General features: G+C 47.5%; 1 protein-coding gene across 49 annotated transcripts in view; it reads right to left on the reverse strand.

Moving 5' to 3' along the window:
• Ablim1 (actin-binding LIM protein 1) overlaps positions 1 to 22,809 on the reverse strand; it is a 296,678-nt gene that overhangs the window by 123,901 nt on the left and 149,968 nt on the right. For all 49 annotated transcript variants that reach the window (XR_015621691.1, XR_015621685.1, XR_015621674.1 and 46 more), the window contains 2 exon segments: positions 21,281 to 21,415; positions 1,797 to 1,980 (listed from right to left, as the gene is read on the reverse strand). Coding sequence is in view for 42 of the 49 variants with exons in the window: in NM_001395154.1 (NP_001382083.1) it covers positions 1,797 to 1,980; positions 21,281 to 21,415 (319 nt within the window). In the remaining 7 variants the exon portion in view is untranslated.

Consider the following 22,809-nt stretch of genomic DNA (forward strand, 5'->3'; position numbering starts at 1 on the left):
CAGGGTAAACTTACATGTGGGCTGAGCATTTATACACATAAATGTAAAAGTCATCAGGAACAGCTCGCTGCACAAAAGTACGCCTTCTACAGGCAGGTCAGCTCTGCAAAGCTTGCTTCCTGCATCAAGCCAATTTACCAGCCATCTTCATCAATGTCATTAGTCCAAGCTTCCTGCGTTTGTACGTTCACAGTCCTTAGCTCATCACCCATGGCCTAAGGCTGGTAACAAACCATGATAAGCCCTCACCAGTTAACCCCACCAGTATGACTGGAACCAGTTATCAAGTGTGTGGGACGGGGGAGATGGCAGTCTTACACCTTTGAATATCAAAAGTCCCCAGTTCAGTGGCTCCATCTCTGAAGTGGCTTTGCCACTTTTCCCTGGACAGATAAAGAGGCCACAGGCAGGGACAGGCCTCCTCTACCTGACTTAGACCTGTGTGAATAATGGAAACTACACTGTGGTGTTGCAAGGGGCCCCTTGCTTTTCACTCATTCCTACACCCGAACAAGCCCCTCGTCTGTTCTGTAAGGAGAATATCAGAGGGTTAAGGGCCATAAACAATACGGCAAGCATATATGTTCTCTGGTCTCCAGTCAGGGACCGGACCTGGGTGAGACAAGCTTACCGTCCAGGGCTGACCCAGCTCTTGGGGGGCACTGATAACAAGTGTGCCTTTATGGGCAACACCCCAGGAGCCACCCCAGGACTGTGGCTGACCCCTGTCCATTCAGTGTTACAGACCCACACAGACCCTCTATGGTAAGAGTCAGACCCATGTACTAGAAGTCAAAGTCATCTTCCTTTCATAATGTGCAGCTCCCAGAACACAATAGCACATCTCTCCCCCATGCCAGTTTCCTTCCCTCAGACCGATTGTTCTCATTAAACTCTGTCATGCAGATTTCTAGCAATCAGGAGTTTCCCCTAAAACATCAATGACTAGTGTCTCTGGGTTTCATAGACCACTTGGTCTCTGTCATAACTACTCAACCCTGCCACTATATCTGACAGGAGTCCTAACTCCTATACAAACACATAGCTGAGAAAATGCTACTTAAAAGAAATGTTATGTAAGCCTTCAACCCCAGCACTTGAGAGGCAGAGTCAGGAGGATCTCTGGGAGTTCAAGACCAGCCTGGTTTACACAGTTCCAGGATAGCCAGGGCTATATAGTGAGACCCCATCTCAAACAAAATAAAACAAAAAGAAACAAAGAAAAAAGACCTAAAGACTAATGACTTGACCAGTGAGCCATTGCCAACCATCACAAACTATAGTAAAGACGTCATTTCATCTTTAGAAGGAGGGGGCTGTGCTGTCTTGGCTAGGCTCATCTTGAATGCCTGTGCTCAAGCAATCCCCCCGCCTCTGCCTTCTAGTGCTGGAACTATGGACGCACAGTTCAATGCCCACCTAGAAGATGCTACGTAACATGTCCACATAATCACCTACACTTCCAACTGAGCTTTATCCTAAGCAGCCGTCTGTTCCCTACTGAGATGTCTTTATTAAAACTTTCCCAGGGTCCAGGTCCCCTCAGGCTTGAGATACAGACACTTACAAACCGCCACAAGGCTTCCTGGGGGATATAGATGACGCTTTCTGGTTACACTGCACTTTAACCAAAGCATAACCAGGCAGGAAGAGACCAAGAATCAGGAAGAGACGTGTTGGGAGGGAGCTATTTTAAGACTCTGTACTGTTCAGGACCAGAGGAGGCCATCAAAGCCTTGGATGCTGAAGCCAGCATTTGTCTGTTGGAGAGAGGCTTGGGAAAGATGGCTACTTACTTGCAGATGGTACAGGCGAAGCAGTTGGGGTGGTAGGTCTTGCCCAAGGCAGTTACCACCTCGCCCTCCACGAACTCCCCACAGCCATGGCACCGTGTCCCATACATCCTCTGGTAGTCCAGGGTACACAGATAGTCCCCGTTCTTTATGAAGAAGCCTCCCTGGGCCAGGTCGCAGCCACACACTGTAGAAAGACAAGTTAACAACTGGTCATCGCCTGCTAAATCTCTGGGCAACGTTTGCCTGCTGCCAGACGCTGGTGGCTCACTGTGCTCTCAACAGTTTGGGGACAGGGAGTGGACGGGCACAAAGAGCCATTTATTATTGGGCTCTGCTTTTTCCCCTGCCCCCCTCCTCCCATGGGAGCCATGCAATATCTCATACAAGTAGAATCCACTGGCTATGTTTCAGTGGTATCTAAGATTCAGAAACAATCATTCAGTCTGTGATGGAAAGATATGCCCATTTGGGCTCTCTTGGATGCTGACTAAGGTGTCCCTGGCAGTGCTGTTAGGAAAGGTGCCCACTGCTTGCCCACACAGCCACCTGATTTGGGCCAAGATCGCTGAGTAATAGGTTCCTACTATAGCAGCAGCGACAGCTGAAGTTTCCAGTGACCATTTTTTTTCCCCCACACAATGGAAATCTTTCCCCAAAGCAACAAGGCAGTCGAGGCTTGCTGTCTCTTTGTGCGGGATATCGGATATGCTGACCGTGTGATGTAACATATGGGACGGGAGAATGAGCAAGCCAGGAAGGGAAGGAAGGGAAGGAAGGGAAGGGACAAGTCCAACACAGAATTGTCACCTGTGATCTCAGGACATGCAAAAAGGGACGCTTTGCTGGGTCTGGATCTTAGCATCCCTTTCCAAACCAGACAGCTGTGGATGACAGGGACAGTGTAGGAAACAGGGTTGCCAGGAGCCTGGCCTATTCTGCATGTTCTGACAAACTCAAGCAGGTCACAACTTGTCCACAAATCAAGCCTAGAGCAACCCCTGATAAAGACCATCTCCTGCGGTACGCCAGGGAGGCTACAACTAAGTCCAGGACTCTGCAGCCTTAGCCTCTGTATTCCAAGGGTAGGGGCTCCCACCCAGGGAAGGGCAGCCTCAGGTGAGGCATCTAGGACCCTTCCTGATCCTTCTCATAAGCAGCTAGAGCAGACCCTCAGGTGGGGTGGGAGAAAAGTGAGCTCGATCACTAAACGGCTCTCCTGGGGATTGGCAAGAACACGGGTTAGTTTCCATGACTCAGCAATATTCTAACACACAGGCTCTTAAATGAGTCTGGTCATAGAACTGAGGGTGTGGCTGCCAAGGGAGGTTAGGCAGAGGCTCGGGGATCTCTAAGTTCAAAGCCAGCCTGGTCTACAGAGTGAGTTCCAGGACAGAAACCCTGTCTTGGAAAACTCACACTCCACACATTCCACACACACACACACACACACACACACACACACACACACACACACACATGCACACACATACATGCACACACATACATGCACACACATGCGCGCGCGCACACACACACACACACACAGTTCCTGAACATGTAAGGGGCAAAAACGAATTTAGAACCAAGTGCAGTGAATTGGAGGTGGCAGTCACCCACAGTGCAGTGTAAGACTTCACCAATAGCCGTGAGTCTGAAGGAAATATACACATATATGCACTTTGTACTGTTTGCGCGCCATCGGCCACTCAGTGCAAGTGTGTGTTGTTCCTCTCGGGTTCACAACTGCTGCGTGTTATGAATTGCAGTGTTTCTTTTCTGTTTGCTTGCTTGTTTTTAGGGTCCATGCAATGATGACGATTTAATAGTGGAAAACAAGGAGATTTTCCTACTGCCATTGCTTGGCACGTGGGTATCAGAAGAGTATATTTTGGACCAAACTGCTTTAGAGTCTTTGATTTTAAAAATTTCCGACTCAGCTGCTGACTTGCTTTCCACACACACAGAAAAGTAATCATTAAGCAAGGTTCAGCTTGAAATTAGGACAGAATTTCCAATAATTTCTTTTTTTTTTTTTCCGGAGCTGGGGACCGAACCCAGGGCCTTGCGCTCGCTAGGCAAGCGCTCTACCGCTGAGCTAAATCCCCAACCCCAATAATTTCTGAAGTGACTTTAAACACACTTCTTCTGCCATTTTGTATATGTATTTATGCAAGGTGGCATTCTCAGCGTGGATGGTTATAAAATCAAAATATTGCCGGCATCTGAGAAACATCGAAGATCCATTTTGTCCTGCAGTTCAATTATTCAGCCAGTATTCTTTATGTTTAAAAAAAATAAGCAAGCACACTATCCTAGCAGTATAAAACTCCACTTTAGACCTTAATAAATTGAAAAATTATATGTATAACAAAACTCTTTTAAAACATATTTCTTCATGATTTGTTATCAGTAAATGTCTGAATGACAGGCTTGTCTTAGACATTTACCCACCCAGAATAGCATACAAATTCCACAGGTGCTAAGGGGTTTAGAGTAGAAGAAGGTTGAGAAGCTTCTGTCTAACGAAGGGTTAACTTGGTAAGATCATGACCTAAGTTACCCCTCCTCCATTAGTTAGAACTCTCTTTTTTTTTAAAAAAGATTCGATTATATGTAAGTTCATTGTAGCTGTCTTCAGACATACCAGAAGAGGGCATCAGATCCCATTACAGATGGTTGTGAGCCACCATGTGGTTGCTAGGATTTGAACTCAGGACCTCGGGAAGAGCAGTCAGTGCTCTTAACCACTGAGCCATCTCTCCAGCCCTAGTTCAACTCTTTTTTTTTTCTTTTCTTTTTTTTTTCGGAGCTGGGGACCGAACTTGTGCTTGCTAGGCAAGTGCTTTACCACTGAGCTAAATCCCCAACCCCCCTAGTTCAACTCTTGAGAGTCAAGATGATACAGAAACCATGCACAAGCTTTCCGAATAGACCAACACCCCACGGCTCTGACACTGTCCTTAAAACCGAGTGACCATCTGCTGGAAACAACCAATCACCCTATAAATAATGAATGCTCCGACCATGTTCTCAGAACGGCTGTCTCCTCCTATAACCACCGTCGATATCTCTTTCTGCATCTCCGGTTCTCACACTGGCTTCCTCTTTACCAAGAGCATCATGCCGGGAGCTTGTGGACCAGCCTAGTGCTGACCTCAGGTTCTTAGAGCAGAAGCAATCCTTGGGGGTGGGTAGGGTCACCATGGGACACTCAGAAAGCCTTCTTCAGTAATTTCAGTAGGTGTGCACCTCACCTTGAAGACGCCAGAGCGCTTTATGGCCAAGAGTCTTTATTAATCTCCGCGTCTAGTAGAATACACAGGAGGGCACAGTGTAATTAAGCTGAATTCTGCCCCATACTTGGCAAGTTCCCACCGGTTCCACTCCCAGGAGTCGTCACCGGTTTGCATGACTCATTTGTTCCTTCGAACTCCTCGTAGCTCTGAGAAGGGGCAAATGGTGGACTAGCTGCTCCCTTTGTCCTCATCCTGTCATCTGGGCTGGGAATAAAAATCACAGATTCCCTATGACAAGACCAAGGGGGAGCTTCATGCCAATGCAGACCACAGGGTCCCTTCAAAGGGAACACCTTTTAGAAGTCCTTTCTGCTTACTGCCCCCTCCCCCAAGGGTGCCTCTGTGTGGGCTTCTCTGTCTGAAAGTGGTTTTGTGGGATTGGCACACGTTCTCTTTAATTAAACTCTAAGTTCACGAACCTAGCAGGCCGACAACATGATTTTGCAACACAGTTGAGAGATGACAAACCGTGCTGCGTTGTGATCTGACCTGGCTTTTCTGTGAAATTCAAAGCCAAGTCACATTATCCAACAACTGTAGGATTATTTATGGTGGTTTAGATAATAAGATAGTATTTCTTTTTAACGGGCAGGGATTTGTGGCACACGCACCAGGTAATGAATGGGGGGGGGGGGAACCCATGCAGCTGGACCTAGACATTACTTCAAACGTCATGCCAAACCTTGATCGCAAGGAAGAAAGAAGTCACATTATTCCAGGGTCAACGTGGGCTTTAGGTAGCAGCTCATGGGGTCATTTCATGATCCAGAAACGAGATGTGGTTTGACAAGCTCTTTACCTTTGACTGAAGGCCCAGACTCTGAATTCTGGTGCCTGCTCTGTCCAAGGGCAATTAAGACAACTATCACGTGGTCTTATCACCCCATGGCAGCCTGTCCAGCTTTCCCTCCCCTGCAGCCATCTTTGACAGTCTCTCTGGAGGGTCCACAGTCCCGTGCCTTGAGTTTTCCTGCAAACAGCTTTACCATGCCGCAGGAGCCCTCACGAAGGAATAGTATATATCCTTGACACACTCATCCTGGGTTTGTAGGACAGCTGTAGACATTACACTCCGACCCTGACTCAGCTCTTTTTACCCAAAGCATCTGAAGGGGAATATTGAACACATTTCAGAAGAATTGTAAAATGTTTTAATTACTTTATTATTTTAATTTGTATGTGTGTATGCACAAGCGTGTGTGTGCATGCATGTCAAGTATGTGCATGTGTGTCTGCATATATGCATGTGTTTGCATGTCTGTACATGACAAAGTGTGTGGGTGCCCACAGATGCCAGAAGAGGGAACCTGGCCCCCTGGATCTGGAGTTACAGGCGATGGTAAACCTCCTGACATGGACGCTGGGAACCATGGGAACTAAACAGGAATCCTCTGGGGGAGCATCAAATGCTCTCCCACTGCCGGGCCATCTCTCCAATCCCATTATTACAGTTTTGTTTATTTTATGTGCATCTGTAGGCACACACCCTGGCATGTATAGTGGTCGACAATTCTCTCCTTCCACCGGACACTGAAGCTCAAACCCTAGGTGCCTTTACCTGCTGAATCATCTCATCAGACCTTAAAATTTTTTTAAAAAAATATTTTGTTTTGTTCTAAAGATTTATGTATTTATTATGTATAGAGTTCTGCCTGCATGTATACCTGCAGGCCAGAAGAGGGCACCAGATCTCGTTAGAGAGCCAGAAGAGGGCACTAGATCTCACTGTAGATGTTTATGAGCCACCATGTGGTTGCTGGGAATTGAACCTCTGGAAGAGGACCCAGAGCTCTTAACCTCTGAGCCATCTCTCCAGCCCCCTAAATATTTTGTTCTTAAAAGACCTTGAGTACCTTTAAGTGAGAGCACAAAGCAAATGTCTTACATCTACATGGTGGGTCATTAAATACCTGGTGAGGCTGAATTCAGACGGAGACGTGTACATTTCCCTAACTTTAACATACTTCCTAGGAAAATCACAGAGTCTGCTCATTAAAAGCCCGGGCTGCCAGCACAAAAGCTCACTGCCTTCCCTCCTGGGATCAATTGTTAAAGTTCCTCACTCAGAGTCCTGCTGAATCCTGCCCTGTTTCCCCATCACTAAGGTCTGGCTACACACAGCCCTGCGCCCTGTTGATGGAATCTACTCTACAAACCTCTGAGTAAATTTACTGGTTAAGTGGGGGATATGTACATCCAAGAAATTTTTATATGAAAGTTGTGAAATTAGTAACAAGCACATTTTAAAAAAAGCCTAAATCTTAAAATAACAACGGAACAAATGCTGCTTGGGCAGTAAAAATACCGTGGAACAGGAGGGGAACAGAGTGTGGAGGCGTCGGATCACAGAGAGGCGTCAGTTCGGAGCGGGGTGGGGAGAGCAGATCGCGGAGAGGTGTTGGATCAGGGAGGGGGTGGGGAGAGCAGAGCCTGGCTTCAGTGGTGGGGGCGGGGCTGTGGAAGCGCCCTAGGCCTTCTTAGTGCAGCAGCTCCATTTGATTCCACAAATCTATCCCTGAGATGGTCCATCTGCCGGTCAATGCTCAAAGAGTAAGCCGTAAACCTGCCTCAAGGCGGGTCCTGGGCCGTCAGGTGGGAGACCCTTCCTCCATCTGCAGCTGGGGACCACCCCTAATCTGCAAGCGGGCCAGTTCTCGAGAAGACCCAGGAAACACGATCCTTACGGACTTTAATGGGGACCAGCCGCCTTTCAGGCTTCTCTCTTCTTCTAGGGAAGGCGCTGGCTGTCTAGTATCCTGTTGGCAGTCTGCCTGCCACAGGACCCAAGCACTGGGGAGCAGCTTGGTTGAACCCTTGCCTAGGATACACAGGGCCTTAGGTTCAATACCCAGTACTGGGTGCGCGGAGGTGGGGGAGTCGCGGTGGTGGAGGGGTGGGAGTCCGGGTGGGGTAGAACCCACAGGCATGAGGGGCTTTCCTGAGCTTTTCCACCTGGAGCAGGGCGTACAGCCTAGGTTACCCTTTAGTTTAAAAGCTTGCCTGTGTGGGGCAGGGGTGTGCGGGGACTGTCCCCTTTCCTTTATGAGCCCGTAGGCTTTATGCTTCTGGAAACGATACTTTCCCCATGTTGAGGTTAGAGCCTGAGCTCTCTGGCTCTCTGCATTTTGTATGCTTCTTGACCCCTCTTCCCTCAGTGCATGACTGTGGAGTGCCCATGAGCATATATGTCAGAGACCAGAGGAAGATGCCGGGCATCCTGCCCCGTGGCCCTCCGTCTTACTCCTTTGAGACATGGTCTCTTGCTAAGCCCTTAGCTAGGCTGGCAGCCGGCATCCTCTACAATGCTCCTGTCTCTGCCTTCACAGTGTCCGCTCATGGTCATGGGTGTGCTGAGGGTTCAATGCCGGCCCTTGTGCTTCTGCAACCGAGCTCTTAAGCCTCAGGATCATCTCCCCAGTCCCTCCAGTGACTTCTTTCAAACCTTTCTTTCTTATTCTTTTCCTCACAGGTTTTTATCAAGATGGTAACAGTGGCCTTCAGTCTTCCTGAGCACTCAGAGTTCAATCAGTGTCAGACTGACTCAATCCGTTTCTGGACTGAAATGCAGAGCAGAGAGCTTGAAGCCACCACAAAAGGTAGCTCTCTCACAAGGGCTATCGCTGTAGCTCAGAGCTCAAAATAGCTGAAGAGCGCTCACCAACAATGATGTGCGGGGGCAGCCTCTGCCAGAAATAACTTCTGCGAAAAATGCTCGGACTCAAAAGGCAAGCCTCAAAAACGGACTGTCATCGCTCTTCACTGACTTCTAAATGCACACCAAAATCAGCGATCACTTCTGGGTGAGACGATACTTACAAGGCCAACCAGATGGAAAATGGGCCCCAAAGCAATGCTTTTGGGGATTCCAGTTAATTCAGAGTTTGACTATATGATCATAAGAGTCTTGGTTAGAAAGGAAGCTTTCGGAATCTGTTTATTAGTGAAAGCGTTGGCAGCATAGTATTTTAGAATTCGTAGAATTTCACATGCAGACAAAATTGCTTACAAGCAGCTCAGGAAACAAAGGTATCACCCAGAATATGAAAAAAACAAGTATGGAGGTCTTTTATCATTGCATAGATGACCGGAACACAGGGCTTTAGGGTTAAAAAAACGAGCACAGGAAGTACAAGGAAGGAGAGGGAGGAGAGAGGGAGAAGAGAGGAGAGGGAGAAAGGCAGGGAGGGAGAGGGGAGGAGGAGAGGGAGAAAGGGGAAGGTGGAAGAGGGGAAGAGAAGGGGTGGGAAAGGGTAATGGGGAGAGGAGATGGAGAAAGGGGAAGGGGGTGGGGGGAGGGGTAGGAGAGGGTAAGGGGAGGGAGAGGGAGGAGGGAGAAAGGGGAATGGGGAAGAGGGATAGGAAAGGTTAAGGGGAGGGAAAAGGAGGGGAAGGGAGAAAGGGATATGGGGAGGAGGGAGAGGAGAGGGTGAGGGGAGGGAGACAGGGGAGGGAGAAAGAGGGATGGGGAGGAAAGAGAGGGAGAAGGAGAAAGGGGCAGGGAGAGGAGGGAGAGGGGTGGGTAAGGGGAGGGAGAGGGGGAGGGAGAAAGGGGAATAGGGAAGGAGGGAGAGGGAGAAAGGGGCAGGGGAGAAGGAAGAGGGGAGGGTAAGGGGAGGGAGAGGGAGAAGGAAAGGGAAAAGGGGACAGGGGGAGGGGCAGGGAGAGAGGGAGAGGGAGAGAGAGGGAGAGAGAGAGGGAGAGGGTATAGCTGTCTATGCTTAAAATGACCAGCCTTGCTTATGACTGGGATTTAAATCTCACAGTAGGCCACACTTTCGGATTTGGGGCATGTAGATGTCATTAGGTCTCTCTCTCTCCCCCCTGCCCCAGACTGAGCTGTCACATCTCTGCCTCCTCTAAAATCCCATGCACCAAGAAGAAGGCTGCAGAGAAAGTTCCATGTGTGTCCATGAACTGACCCTGCAGACACAGATCCATGACATCTGTCTATCAGATCTCCCAAAGAGCTCCTCCAAATTTATACTGGAAGAGTGAGACTCCGGCTCTGCTTGGCCATCTGATCCTCTAGCCCTTCCTCAGCACCAACACTTAAATCTAGTCCAGCTAGTCCTCCCTGCATTTCATTCTTCCACCCCTGAGGATGCCCTAGCCCCACACAGCCTCCACAGCAGTTGGGGTTGGGCCTCTGACAGCCATCATTAGTCAAGACAACGAAGATCCACCTACAGGACAACTCTAGGGTAACACTTTCTCAGTGAAGTGTCTTCCTTCCCAAATGACCCTAGCTGGGGTCAAGTTGACAAAACATTAGCCCACACAGCTACAACCACACAGGGCCATATCTAGTGCTTTTCTGTAGGTGGTAGGATCTGAACTCAGGCCCTCATGCTGATGGAGGAAGCATTCTTATTCACTGAGCCATCTCTCCAGCCCCTCCGAAGGAATGTTGGATGAGACAGACTCTCCTGAGAGATTGGACATTACAGAAAAAAGGAGCAGAAGATTTTTTTTAAGCTATCAAAAATACCATTTTTCACACCCTCTAGCACATAGTCAAGTGGCAACTGCCTACTCAAATGCAATTTTGTGAGAGGATGTCTGCCAATACTACCCCAGGAGAAGCGCTCACACGATCTGACATCTTCCACAGACAATCAGTGCTCAGAAATCTCAAACGACAGAACTAAAAATAACACAGAAAACTAGCTCTATTCCTTCAGAAAAAAATAAAGCCACTCAAAAGTGCCATCTTTTAAGTTTTCATTTTTATTACATTTATTTAATGTGTGTATCTGTATGTGTCTCTGAGTGTATATGTCTCTGTGTGTGTGTCTGTGTGTCTGTGTGTCTCTGTGTGTGTGTGTGTGTCTGAGTGTGTATGTGGGTCTGTGGGTCTGTGTGTGTGTGTGTGTGTTTGTCCATGTATATATGTGTGTTGTCTGAGTGTGTGTCTGTGTGTCTGAGTGTATTTCTGTGTGTGTGTGTCTGTGTGTGTCTCTGAGTGTATGTGTCTGTGTGTGTGGGTCTCTGTGTGTGTGTGTCTCATTGTGTGTCTGTGTGTCTGAGTGTGTATCTGTGTGTGTGTGTGTGGTGTGGTGTGTGTCTGTGTGTCTGTGTGTCTGTGTGTGTCTCTGTGTGTCGTGGGTCTCTGTGTGTGTTTGTGTATATATTTGTGTGTGTGTCTCTGTGTATGTGTGTCTGATTGTGTGTCTGTGTGTCTGAGTGTGTGTGTGTGTGTGTGTGTGTGTGTAATATCACAGCATTCGCGTAGAGATCAAAGGACATCTTTCAGGAGTTGATCCTGTCCTTCCACCACGAGGTTCCTGAGAATCTAACCCAGGTTCTCATGCCTCCTGGCAAGTGCCCTTAGACACTGAGCCACCTTACAGATCCCAAGATGCCATTTTTGAATAAGAAGAACATTATGGCTTCTTTCACTCTTATTAGAAACTCGGTGCCAGAACGGCTATCTTTCTCATCCATGGCCCCACCTCTGTCTTCTCTGCTCACTGCCTTTACCAAGGCAGCTGCCTCCTGCTCACACTGAGCAAGTGCGTTCCCTCTTTCTGGTGCTGGAGGGTTGAGTCTGCTGGATCATTGGTGCCTTATGGAGATCTCTTGTCCCCTCCTTAGCCTCATCCATGGATCCCCAAGCTCTGGACAGACTGAGAGAACGCGCCTCTCACTCCCCTGCTCCTGCCCCAATCCCCACCCTGGGTCTACTTATTATCGTCTTGCTTCCTGCCAGACCCCCAGTTTTCCTGGGCTTCTGTACCTTATGCAGCTGTTGCCGTTGAGTGTGAAACTATGTGGACTCTCGTCTGCCAGCTGCTGGCGGTGTTTTCTAAGACTGTGGGACCTTCAGGAGGTAGGGCTCTGCTGGAGGAAGTGAGTTTCCAGGGCCTTGAGGGTGCATAGTCTGAGCCCCTTTCTTTGGTCTCTGTGGATACTATAAGCAGCTGCCTCCTGTTACCTTCCCTGGCTATGAAGGTCCTTAGCTCTTCTTGTCAGGTACTGAGTGGAGACAAGAAGAGTGGCCTACTATAGCCCTCTTTAACCCTCTGTAGCCCAGAAGGGTTGCCTGATCTGCTCTGTCAATATTTCATGTGGCCAGGGTGTGAAGGTGTCTGGTGTCAATATTGTCAGGCTTCCTTATGCAAAAAATGAAGTGATTTTTAGTTAAAAACGAAACAACTGGTAAATCTGCTCTTTGGAATAACAAAGCCAATGTGGGGTTTTTCTTTGCAGCTCAAACTGCCCACCCTGGGGGTGGCAGTGGACGGAAGAGCTTTCTTCCCCTGTTCTTCCCCTTGCCACGAACACACAAAGCCTCTGGCCTCTGTCCGTTTCTCTTCCAGAGAGGATGAATGAATAAATCTGCTTCTCCGTTCTCTTTCCCACTGTATAGAGTCAGGGGGATCCAAGAGATAGTGCCATCCACCCTGGGCTGGCCCTTCTGGTCTCGGAGATGCAATTAAGACAGTCCCCCAAGGGCATGCTCAGAGGCCCCTTTCCGATGATTCCGACAGGTTTACCCCTCCACCCACTCTGCGATTCCACCCCTCTGCAGCTCAAAGGCTTCACTTCTAAGTCATAACCTTTCGCCTTTTGTTCCCACAGCCTCAGGACCAGGTTGATGTAAAATGTATCCATTCCACTGTTTCCCGATTGTGAACCAGATGTGACCAGCTACCTCTAGTTTGGAGCTAAAATAAACCCTTTCTCCTCCAAGTTGCTTTTGTCATAAGAAGACATTCCCTATAGCCTTAGTGCTGTGCGCTTGTCTCTCCTAAACCTCCAGTTGTTGCCCCTTGATTTTACCCACCACTGTGGTTAACTTGTAACTGCAGGATCATTTGAATTTCTGATTAACAGCCCTACGGAGGTACAGACGAGTCTTAATTTATATGTCTAACTCAATCGTGTAGAATTTATCTTTGAGCAGCTGAGCACTCAGTTGTTTGTTGAATAAATAAATGTTACTGTTTATGATCAGCGTTCATAAGTGCCGCTAGAGTAGGTCAAGTTTTCATCATCGCTAATCACTTGATTGCGGTGTTCCACCCTGAACTCACGAAGGACGAGTGATTGACTCTGAATCACAGGGCTGCAGCCATCTTGACTTGTCACCATAACAATGTCCCCAGGAAAACCTTGCTGGGTTTATCAGCATCATTTTCTACCAAACCACTACAAAGGGACAAACTACTGTAAGGGGCCATTCGAGGAGCGTGTGGCAGTGTGAGTGATGCAAGCTCTCGGTGGCAGCTGTGGTCTGCGGAGCTCTACAGCTGGACTTGGAGCCACATCTGCGGCCGGCTCCGTGATATTCACCTCAGATAAGCTGGATTCTTCCTGGCAAGGATGAAGTCACATTTGTCCTAAAACAAATATAGGCTTATCTTTCTTCCCCAAATGGCAGAGGATCAATTGTCCTTACAGTCTCACAGGACCATGGTGTGTCTGTTTGTTCAACGAACTGTGCTTGTGCAACCCAAGATCAGACTGCCTCTTTTCTGAGAGCTCCTTGCAGCCAGTGCCCACATAATGGGACTGGGATGTCTTGGTGGTCAGACGGGAGGGAATTCTGTGTCCTTGCTGCTCTTGATGCATTGAGAATTCACAGCCACGCTTGGGTACCCTGGTCAAGCATGTTCATGTCTTCCCCCTGGCAAGCCATCTCAAGCCTAAATTCTGCATCTGAGAGGAGGGAGCCTTAGTTGAGAAAATGCCCCCCCATAAGATTCAGCTGAAAGGCATTTTCTTAATTAGTGACTGATGGGAGAGGGCTCAGCCCATTGTGGGTGGTGCCATCCCTGGGCTGGTGGTCCTGGGTTCTATAAGAGAGCAGGCTGAGCAACCCAGTAAGCAGCTCCCCTCCGTGAACTCTGTATCAGCTCCTGCCTCCAGGTTCCTGCCCTGCTTGAGTTCCTGTCCTGACTTCCTTCAGTGACTGACAAAATGGAAGTGTGAGCGGAATAACCCTTTCCTCCCCTACTTATATTTTGTCAGAATGTTTGGTCTCAGCTTGTACTTAAACATGGGCAAAAAGTTTTAAGGTCTTAGGAGATCTTATCAAAGTATCTGATTTTTGCTGTCTTTCTCGACAATACTTGACTAGACATAGGACCCTTGCTCTGGGGCTGCAGACTTGGCTCAGTGGCTAAGAGCGCTTGCTGCTCTTCCAGAAGTTTGGTTCCCAGCACTCACTCACATCAGGTGATTCGCAGTCACCTGTAACTCCAGCTCCGGGGATACCTGGCGCCCTCTTCTGACCTCCATGGGTAATGCATGCATGTGGTATATGCTCCCACAAACATACACAATAGTAAAAAAGAAAAAGAAAATCTAAAACACTTGCTCTGAACAAACAGAACGGAGGGGAATGCCCAAAGTTCAGTTAGCTCCTGCATGATTCTGTCAAACGACTCCCAAATCTTCAGCAGCTCTAAGTAAAATCTGCCAGAAGAATGCTTGATGGCATTTGTACTGCCATAGCTACAAGGTGACGGTGTAGACTACTAAACCTCGACTCCAGCTCCATCTCTCCAAACTTGTCCAGGGTCACCCCAGTACAACTACTTTTGGCCAGTCACTCACTACTGATATTTACTTAAGGTCTTAATTTGTAATTTTTGGAGAAAGAGCCTCATGTAGTCCAGGCTAGCTTCAAACTTACTATATGGCTGAGGATAACCTTGAACCTGTGATTGCCCCTGCCTCTGCATCCTGAGTGTAATCCTGGGATTACCAGCCAAGTGGCACCACCATGTGTGTGTCCAGCACTTGGGACTGAACCCTGGGCTCTGTAAATGCTGAATAAGCACCCTACTGAGCTACAACCCCAGGTCCACAACGCTGTTGGAAATCAATTGTTTGCAAAGGCAAGTGTGCATCGCAGAGCCATAAATCAAATGCCAGGGTCACCTTCCTACGTAGAAACAAGCTGGGGAAAAGATACTAAGAATATTAAAAAGGAATATTAAATGGTATAATTAAATTTGCATGGCGACACCGCTCCTGTGGAGTCTTAAAATATATTTCTCTGTGGTGAAGAACCCTGGCTTCATGACGTTAGGTGGATTGGAAAAATAAGGATAATAATTTTCTCACTGTGTAAAAATGTCACGCTGGGAAACAGAAAAGCCAAACAAACAACGGCTTCCTTCCCCCACTCCCAAACATTTACTGCAATCAAGACTTAGTCTCTTAGATGTAACAGTGTAGAAATAATGGCCTGTAATTAAGATATCATTTAACTATAAACATTTCATTCATCCGTATTACAAATGGTACAGAGTACATGCACCATTATTAAAGGTATTGAAGGGGAAATATGAACACTTATCTTAAAACTGAATATTTTAAAAGATTTGCATTGCGTTTACTTGCTAAGATCACTGTTACAGGCTATGAAAGGCAAAACTTCAAACACTCAGGCCTGTAATTTCCTAGGGAAAACAATAGCATGAATTGGGGCTATGGTAAGAGAGCTCATTCATATACTGTCCCTGTGCCCTGTCTCCTCCTGCCTTCTCACTTGTGTCTGAATGCCTAGGATTCTTCCAAGTAGGTATTAAAATCCTGGGCTCCGCTCTGGGCAGGGGTTGGGGGTTAACTGCTTCCACGTGACTGGATCTTACCAGTCTTCCATGGAACCACAGGCTGGCACAAGATCAGTGCCCGTGTGAGCACAGGGCAAAGTCTTAGAAGTAGCAAGGACAGCCCAAGAGCATGCATCCCCCTAAGTTCCTGTCAGCTACCTCTGCCAGGCAGGTGGTGGCTCGGTGAATAGGGACAAATGGACACTTCTATGTTTCTTCTTGGAAGTCACTGCCTAGACTCAATCAGAGGGTGCTCTTCGTAAAAAGCACATGATAAACGTCAATAACAGGCTATTTAACTCACAGCATTCACCAATGGACCAATGAACTACACAGTTCCTGACCCTGTTCATTTGTACTTTGTGTTGTAGGTTAGCATTGCCTTGGGGAGTCAGCTGTGGTAGACGCAAGAGCTTTGGTCAACCTCGAGGGTAACTTTCCCTTTTTTCTGTTACCTGTCAACAATCGTTCTGCAACAGAAAGCAGTTGTTTGGTTCATTTTGTGATGTTGTTCCTGGGGTGTGGTAGTTTCAATGACCCCCTTCACATTCTATTTGTTCTGTGATACTGTTGTAGTGATACATTGTTTCCATCTCACCCTGCATTGCTCCCAAGGGTGGTATCCAGTGTCTCCAGGAGAATCAGAAACCTCAAAACTCCTTCAGGGCATTCACCTCCACTTGGGTGTGTGGACTTGCCGGCATTTGTGCAGCTTGCTTCTCTGGAAGGAATGACTTCTAAGAAGGGACAGATGTGTCAGTGTGGGGCACGTCTATCTTTTACCTATGAGTTTTCACTTCCGTCATGTAGTAGATATTTTTGTTTAATACTTTAATATATTAGTTCTCAAGGCGAGTATTGTTTCTCTTGGATGTTTTAAGGGAAATACCCTAGATTTATTTTTTTAACATACCAGAAAATTCTAAAGCATTTAGAACAACAACAACAACAACAACAACAACAACAACAACACCAAAAAAAAAAAACAAAAAACAAACAAAACAAAGCAAAAAACAAATCTGGTAGCTACCCTGAAGACTAAGAGAACCAAACTCTTGGCCAAATCTGGTTCCAGTCAGTCTCTGGGACTTAGCTTAAAATGTCAGCTCCTCCCTCTGTGTTCTCTCTGACCCTAACAGCTAGTGTTCTTTCTCTCTTCTCTCTCTCTCTCTCTCTCTCTCTCTCTCTCTCTCTCTCTCTCTCTCTCATTGTAATTTGCTTGGCTCTCATGCAAGATGTCCAGTGTCCTCTTTCTTTTTTCAAGACCAGTTTTTAAAGCAAAAATCATTCATTTTGTCTTTTCTCTGCCACAGGAAATCTTAGTCCTTTCTAATCACAGAAAACATCCTTGACCACACTCAGGAAATAAAGCTCTGTAGGTAGAGTGTGCTCATGTGTGCACAAGTGCACGACGGTATCATAGTAGAAGGTGAGGGCACAGCAGGGAGAGTTCACAGTCGGCACTGAACTGCTTTTGACAACAGCTTCTCTGGCACGGGCTCTGGCCCCAGTCTTCCATCCCAAGACACTGGCTCACTCACTAGCTGTCTGAACAGCACCAGTCTCCAGCTGTAACTGGAAGACATAAGCCACGTGTGAGGACTCAGCTGCAGTCAGGGCAGGTGGGTAAGGAAGAGAACAGTTGTCCTGAGGTGGGCACTGTGGCCATCTACAGACCCTCATCCCAATCTGACAGGTTGAAGGGGCATCTCGGTGGAGGGTTAAATCCTATGAAAATGGCAGCCAATGGAAAAATAGCCCTGCGCGTATAGACTATTTCTTTGTTTCCATAAATCTAAAATTGCTCTAAAAACGCAGTCTTTTAAATGAAAAACGAAAGGAGGTGGGAAGGAGAAATGGCTTGGTGGGTGACACACTGGTTTGTCTTCCAGAGGACCTGGGTTCAAAACCTAGTACCCACGTGATGGCTCACAACAGTCTGTAACTCCAGTTCCGGGGAATCCAATGCCCTCTCCTGGCCTCTGTGGACACTGCGTGCATGTGGCACGCAGACATGCGTGCAGGCAAAACACCCATATGCATAAAATAATGTTTAAATTATAAGAGAAAGAGAAGAGAAGAGAGGAAAGGGTGAAGAGGTAGAAGACAGACCCTGGTTAATGAGAAGCTCACTGGACTGGAGATGGCCTGAAGGTGGCCGTCACCTGCACCACCATTTACACTATAACCTCCCCCCATTTCTCCAGATACATAGTAAAATCTGATTAAAAACAAACAGCAACAAAACACAAAACAACAACAAAACCCCCAGCTGCCTGGGGCCAGTGGCGTCAGGGAAACAGAGGAATGCAATGTGGGGTGAAGCGACGCTTAGCTTTCCTACAGATCTAAGAACTTGGAATGAGAGAGCACAAGAGTGCAAGCCTCAGGGGATTGTGCTGTCCAAGATGGCGGCCGCCATCCCCAGGTTTGAGCACCCACAATAGGAAGAGTCCAAATTGACATGTGTTGAGAACTAGAGAGAGAGAAAAGCCGACAGCTCAAATGTTGTGCTAATTAAAATAGTATTTTGACACATACAGCTAAATGAACTACATTATGAAAATTGAACGGTCTTTTCACCTTTCTAACACAGCTATTAAAACCTTTTGAGTTGCACATGCAGCTTTGAAGACTGATCTCTAGAGTCTTTGGGATGCCAGGGATCCCCTACAGGGATCTGCTACATGGGATCCTTCCTATGGGAGTTTCAACCACCTCCAGCAGTAAAAGATTAACCCTGAGGGCTGGGACGGGACAGTCACACTGGCAGACTCCCTGTAAGAAGACAGACTGACAGGAGGAGGTGACTTTCTTTGCTTTAGCAACTCTAGGTTAAACTGCCAGGTTCCTAAGACGCATCAAGATTCAGCCTAAGGAGAGCGTGCACCACTTCAGGAACGCATTTACAGCATGAAACAAGGTACGAGGAACACATTTCCGACATAAAGAAGCTAAACTCAGTCATTGGACTTAAACCAGGAAATGAGTTAACCACAGGTTCATCAGAGGACAGGGCACTGTATCTCTGAATCTTTCAAAGTTCACTGGAGGGATCAGACAGATGCCTGCTGCCATCACTTACAGGTTGTATCTATTTCATGTCTTATCTATGTCATGAGCCAGCTGTCTGGAGATTCGTGAGCAGAAAGCCGAATTACAAAAATGCTGACACCGAGTTACCCAAATCAGGTAGAACCAGAAACCAGCCCTCAGACACGCCGTGTGTGGAGCCTGTGTATGGGGCCCAGCTCCTCTAGATTCTGCACCGTGTATCTATGGTTACCAGGGTAAGACCCACACAAACGTCAGATCTGAGGTGACGTAATAGCACACGGTCTAGTATGTTTGTTGGTCCTGGTCACAGAGAGACCTGTGACTTGCCTGAGAGCACATTGCTTACCAACATGTCAAGACTCAATACAGCTGTATACTTGGCACCCTGGGAATGAGCCATGCTTCCTGAGGATCGGTGTGGGATGTCTGTAGTGGCTATTCCTGGTTGTCGACTTGACGATATCTGGAATGAACTACAATCCAGAATTGGAAGGCTCACCTTTGATTCTATCTTGAGGCTGGGAGACACGAGTTTCTGATCTGGATCTTGGCATGGAGCTCTTGAGGCATAGTGGTAGTGGCTATGAATCCCAGGAGACTAAGGCAAGGAGATCTCTGAGTTCAAGGTCATCTGGGACAAAGCAAGTTCCAGACCCAGGTGTGGTGGTACACACCTTTATCTGGGCCACACCTTCTGCTGGAAACCTACATAGGGACATTGGAAGAAGGAAGATTCTTCTTCACCTACCTGCCTTGTGGGACTGAGCCACTGCTAGATCCTTGGACTTCCATTCACAGCTGCTGCTGACCATTGTTGGGGAATTGACTACAGACTGTAAGTCATCAACAAACAAATTCCCTTACTATATAGAGACTACCCTTTAAGTTCTGTGACTCTAGAGAGCCCTGAGTAATACTATGACTAAACACTCCAGCTGGCCACACTTATTCCAGAGGACTCTCTTTAAAAGAAGGATCAAAAAATCCCAGTATATAATATGTACATTTGTATATAATATGTATATTTTATTTATATTACATATAATATATACTACATAGAACATGATACATACACATTATATAGCATATATATTATGTATATTATATACATATTACATATATGTTATGTACTATATGCACACATAATATATATATGTACATATATAGTATATATTATGTACATTAGAACACTTCTTTTAAATATATTTAGCTGGTGAGGCCATGCAGTTCCTTCCTGTGGCAAGAGCACTTATACTCTAGACATTTATCAGAACTTGATTGTAATAACGTAGTCATGGGCCAGCCATTGCATACACTCAGCCCTGAGCTTAGTGGATGGAGCTAACCCCGCCCACTCCTCAGCACTGAGCTTAGTGGATGAAGCTAACCCCGCCCACTCCTCCTTAGCACTGAGCTTAGTGGATGGAGCTAACCCCCACCCCACCCCTCCTTCTGTCTCGTCTTTGTAGCTTTTCTCCCAGAAAGCTTACATGCAATGGGAGAAGCGACTGACAAAGAGTCCAGGAAAGCACCCTCCTCTTTCACATACCTAATGGTTACCAGGTGCTTATCAACCACCAGGGAGCCTCTGGGCCTTGGACAAGTGGCCTAGGTAGCCATGGAGAGAGAGTCTACACCTAAGATGCCTGGTGTCCAGGGACAAGGCGAAGAGCACCGGGTGCGAAGTGAAACCAGGGAGCAGGCTCAGAGGCCCGAGCTCCTCTCCTACACTGCACATAGGCACATCCCAAGCACCCAGACACTTCCAGAACTCTGGTGACCTGTTCCTCAAAATATACACCAACGCTCTCCTCTCCTGCCAGCCCTGAAGTGCACTGACACGGTATTCCGGAGAGTCCAGACTAACTAGTCAACCTTCATGAGCGGCAGGACATGGCTCTGAAAGTTGGTCTCCTGTAGATGGGAGCTGCTCTTCTGAATGAAGGGTTAACTTTTCAATTTTTCGGCATGCATGAGCACATACACACAAGGTTTTTGTGTTTTTTAAATCGTGCATGTATGAATGCTTGTCCACATGTGTGTATATGAAGAAGCCTATGCATCATGTGTTCACTGAGGCCAAACGTGGGTGTCGCCATACCTCGTGGAACTGGAGCTATGGATGGTTGTTAGAGCCCTTGCGTGGGTGCTGGGAACCGACCTGGGTCCTCTGCAAGAACAGCAAGGGCTCCTAACCACTGAGCCACCTCTCCAGCCCTGTGTACCTCGTGTTAAAAGTTTTCTAGTCCTTCAGTAAACAGTGGATAACAAAGTTATTTTACTAGGAATTGCTTCCTTCAAAGGAAAAAAAAAAAAAGGAGACACAATGTTTCACAACTCCATTTTCAATGTATTTCTACAGAGCCCCTCCCCCCAGGATCAGGACCTCAATGAACGCTCTAAGACTTTGCCTTGTAAGGGTCTACTGTTCCCCTAACGTCGAATCTCCTCCTAAATGGGAGGTGAATGGGTTAAGGACTTGTTAAAGCATTTGGACATTATTTGAGGGTCTGGAGTGACATTCAGAGGCCAGGTACCACTGAGCAGGACACTGGAGGTACCGTACCTTTGCAGGTGAAGCATTTGATGTGGAAATGCTTGGTCTGAACACGGAGAACTTCGCCCTTGCATGGCTCCCCGCACTTATGGCAGTGAATGACAGGCTTCTCTGATGAGTGGTGAGGGTCCTGAGGGTGGGCCACTGGAAGGAAACAGAAAATGATCTGGTTGAGAAGGGAGTACTACTAGAAAACCATCTGTACAGGGATGTGTGACTATCCCCACCACCTAGTGGCAGACGAGCCACCGGGCTGTGGGAAAACGCTGCTAATTAAGGTCAAAGTCCACCATAACCAGACAGCCTCTGGGCTTGGCACAATGTGGGAGACTCCGGTCATTAGCAGGGGGGGGGGCTTCTCTTTCTCTGACCTTGTCTGGGGAATCCTTAGGCACCCCCTTCCTCAAGCCTCTACCTGAGGACTGTCAGGTAGACTCAGTTAGATTATGGGATCCGTTTCCTTTCTCCTGATAAAACCAGTTCAGCTAGCACCTGAGATTCCTGAAATGCTTCCCCATGCTAATAAGGCCTTTTGGTGCCCTAAGCTCTCAACCAATGACCTTTGCTTATCCTGGATGTTTTTACCCTCGGTCTCCCCCAAACTTTATAAGCCTTGAGTCACCCTAAGTAAAGTTGATATGCCTCCTGATAGTTGGGAACTTCCTAACACTGCCCCCCTCCCCCACCAACCCTCCGTGGACCTTATTGGCCATGAGAGTGGGGAGATGAACACTCGGCCATTCAATGAGCATGAACTGAACACAGATACTGTACCCCACAATGGACCCACAGATGCGGGTCAATGGCAGCCTGAACAGTCTGCTGGGGGCACATCCTTAACAGTTCTCTGGGGACGTATGTGCTTGTTCATTTGGATCGTGCTATTTCTGCCTTTTGCTTCCACTTTTCAAGGACTGCGCACTGGGTCAGTACAATCTTGTTTCGTTCAGTATTTTGCAGTCAGTGACTGTGACACCTTTTGGCTGACCTAGCTCACTGTAAATCAATGGTTCCTAACGGACAGAGACCATTCCATACGGTTTGTTCGGTTTCTTCCCTAACACTTTCACGTCCCAGCTCCCCTCTCAGAGCAGAATGCTCTTGCACTGGTAACTACTTAGGCTGTGTGGGACAGCGTCTCTCTGCCACCATCAGAGGGTGTTTTCTGTCTTAACTTGGGGACTCACTGGGTGCCCACTGTGAGAGTCTCAGATCCTCACACACACTATGAGCAAACAATTTAAAAATAATATTGCTCTGGGAAGCCTGGATCCCTCTGCACAAGACCTGCTTACTTGCCTGTTGGTCAAGGGAGACTGGACTAGGTTGAGTGCATATGAGGGGCTCGCAGAGATCCTCTCTGACGCAGGGCACGGTTTTCAGGAAATCAAAGTGAATGTTGCTGTCCTGGTCTCAAAGTACAGTGCACAGCCTGAACTGTGCAATACCTGGTTTTAGCCAACCACGGAGGCTTGTGCCTCTGCAGTTTACCTGGCTGTAGAATGTCAAATGTTTCACTGCTAGTCACTTCCCGGTCC

Source organism: Rattus norvegicus, chromosome 1, assembly GCF_021556685.1.
Source record: "Rattus norvegicus strain SHRSP/BbbUtx chromosome 1, alternate assembly SHRSP_T2T, whole genome shotgun sequence".
Classification (NCBI taxonomy): domain Eukaryota; kingdom Metazoa; phylum Chordata; class Mammalia; order Rodentia; family Muridae; genus Rattus; species Rattus norvegicus.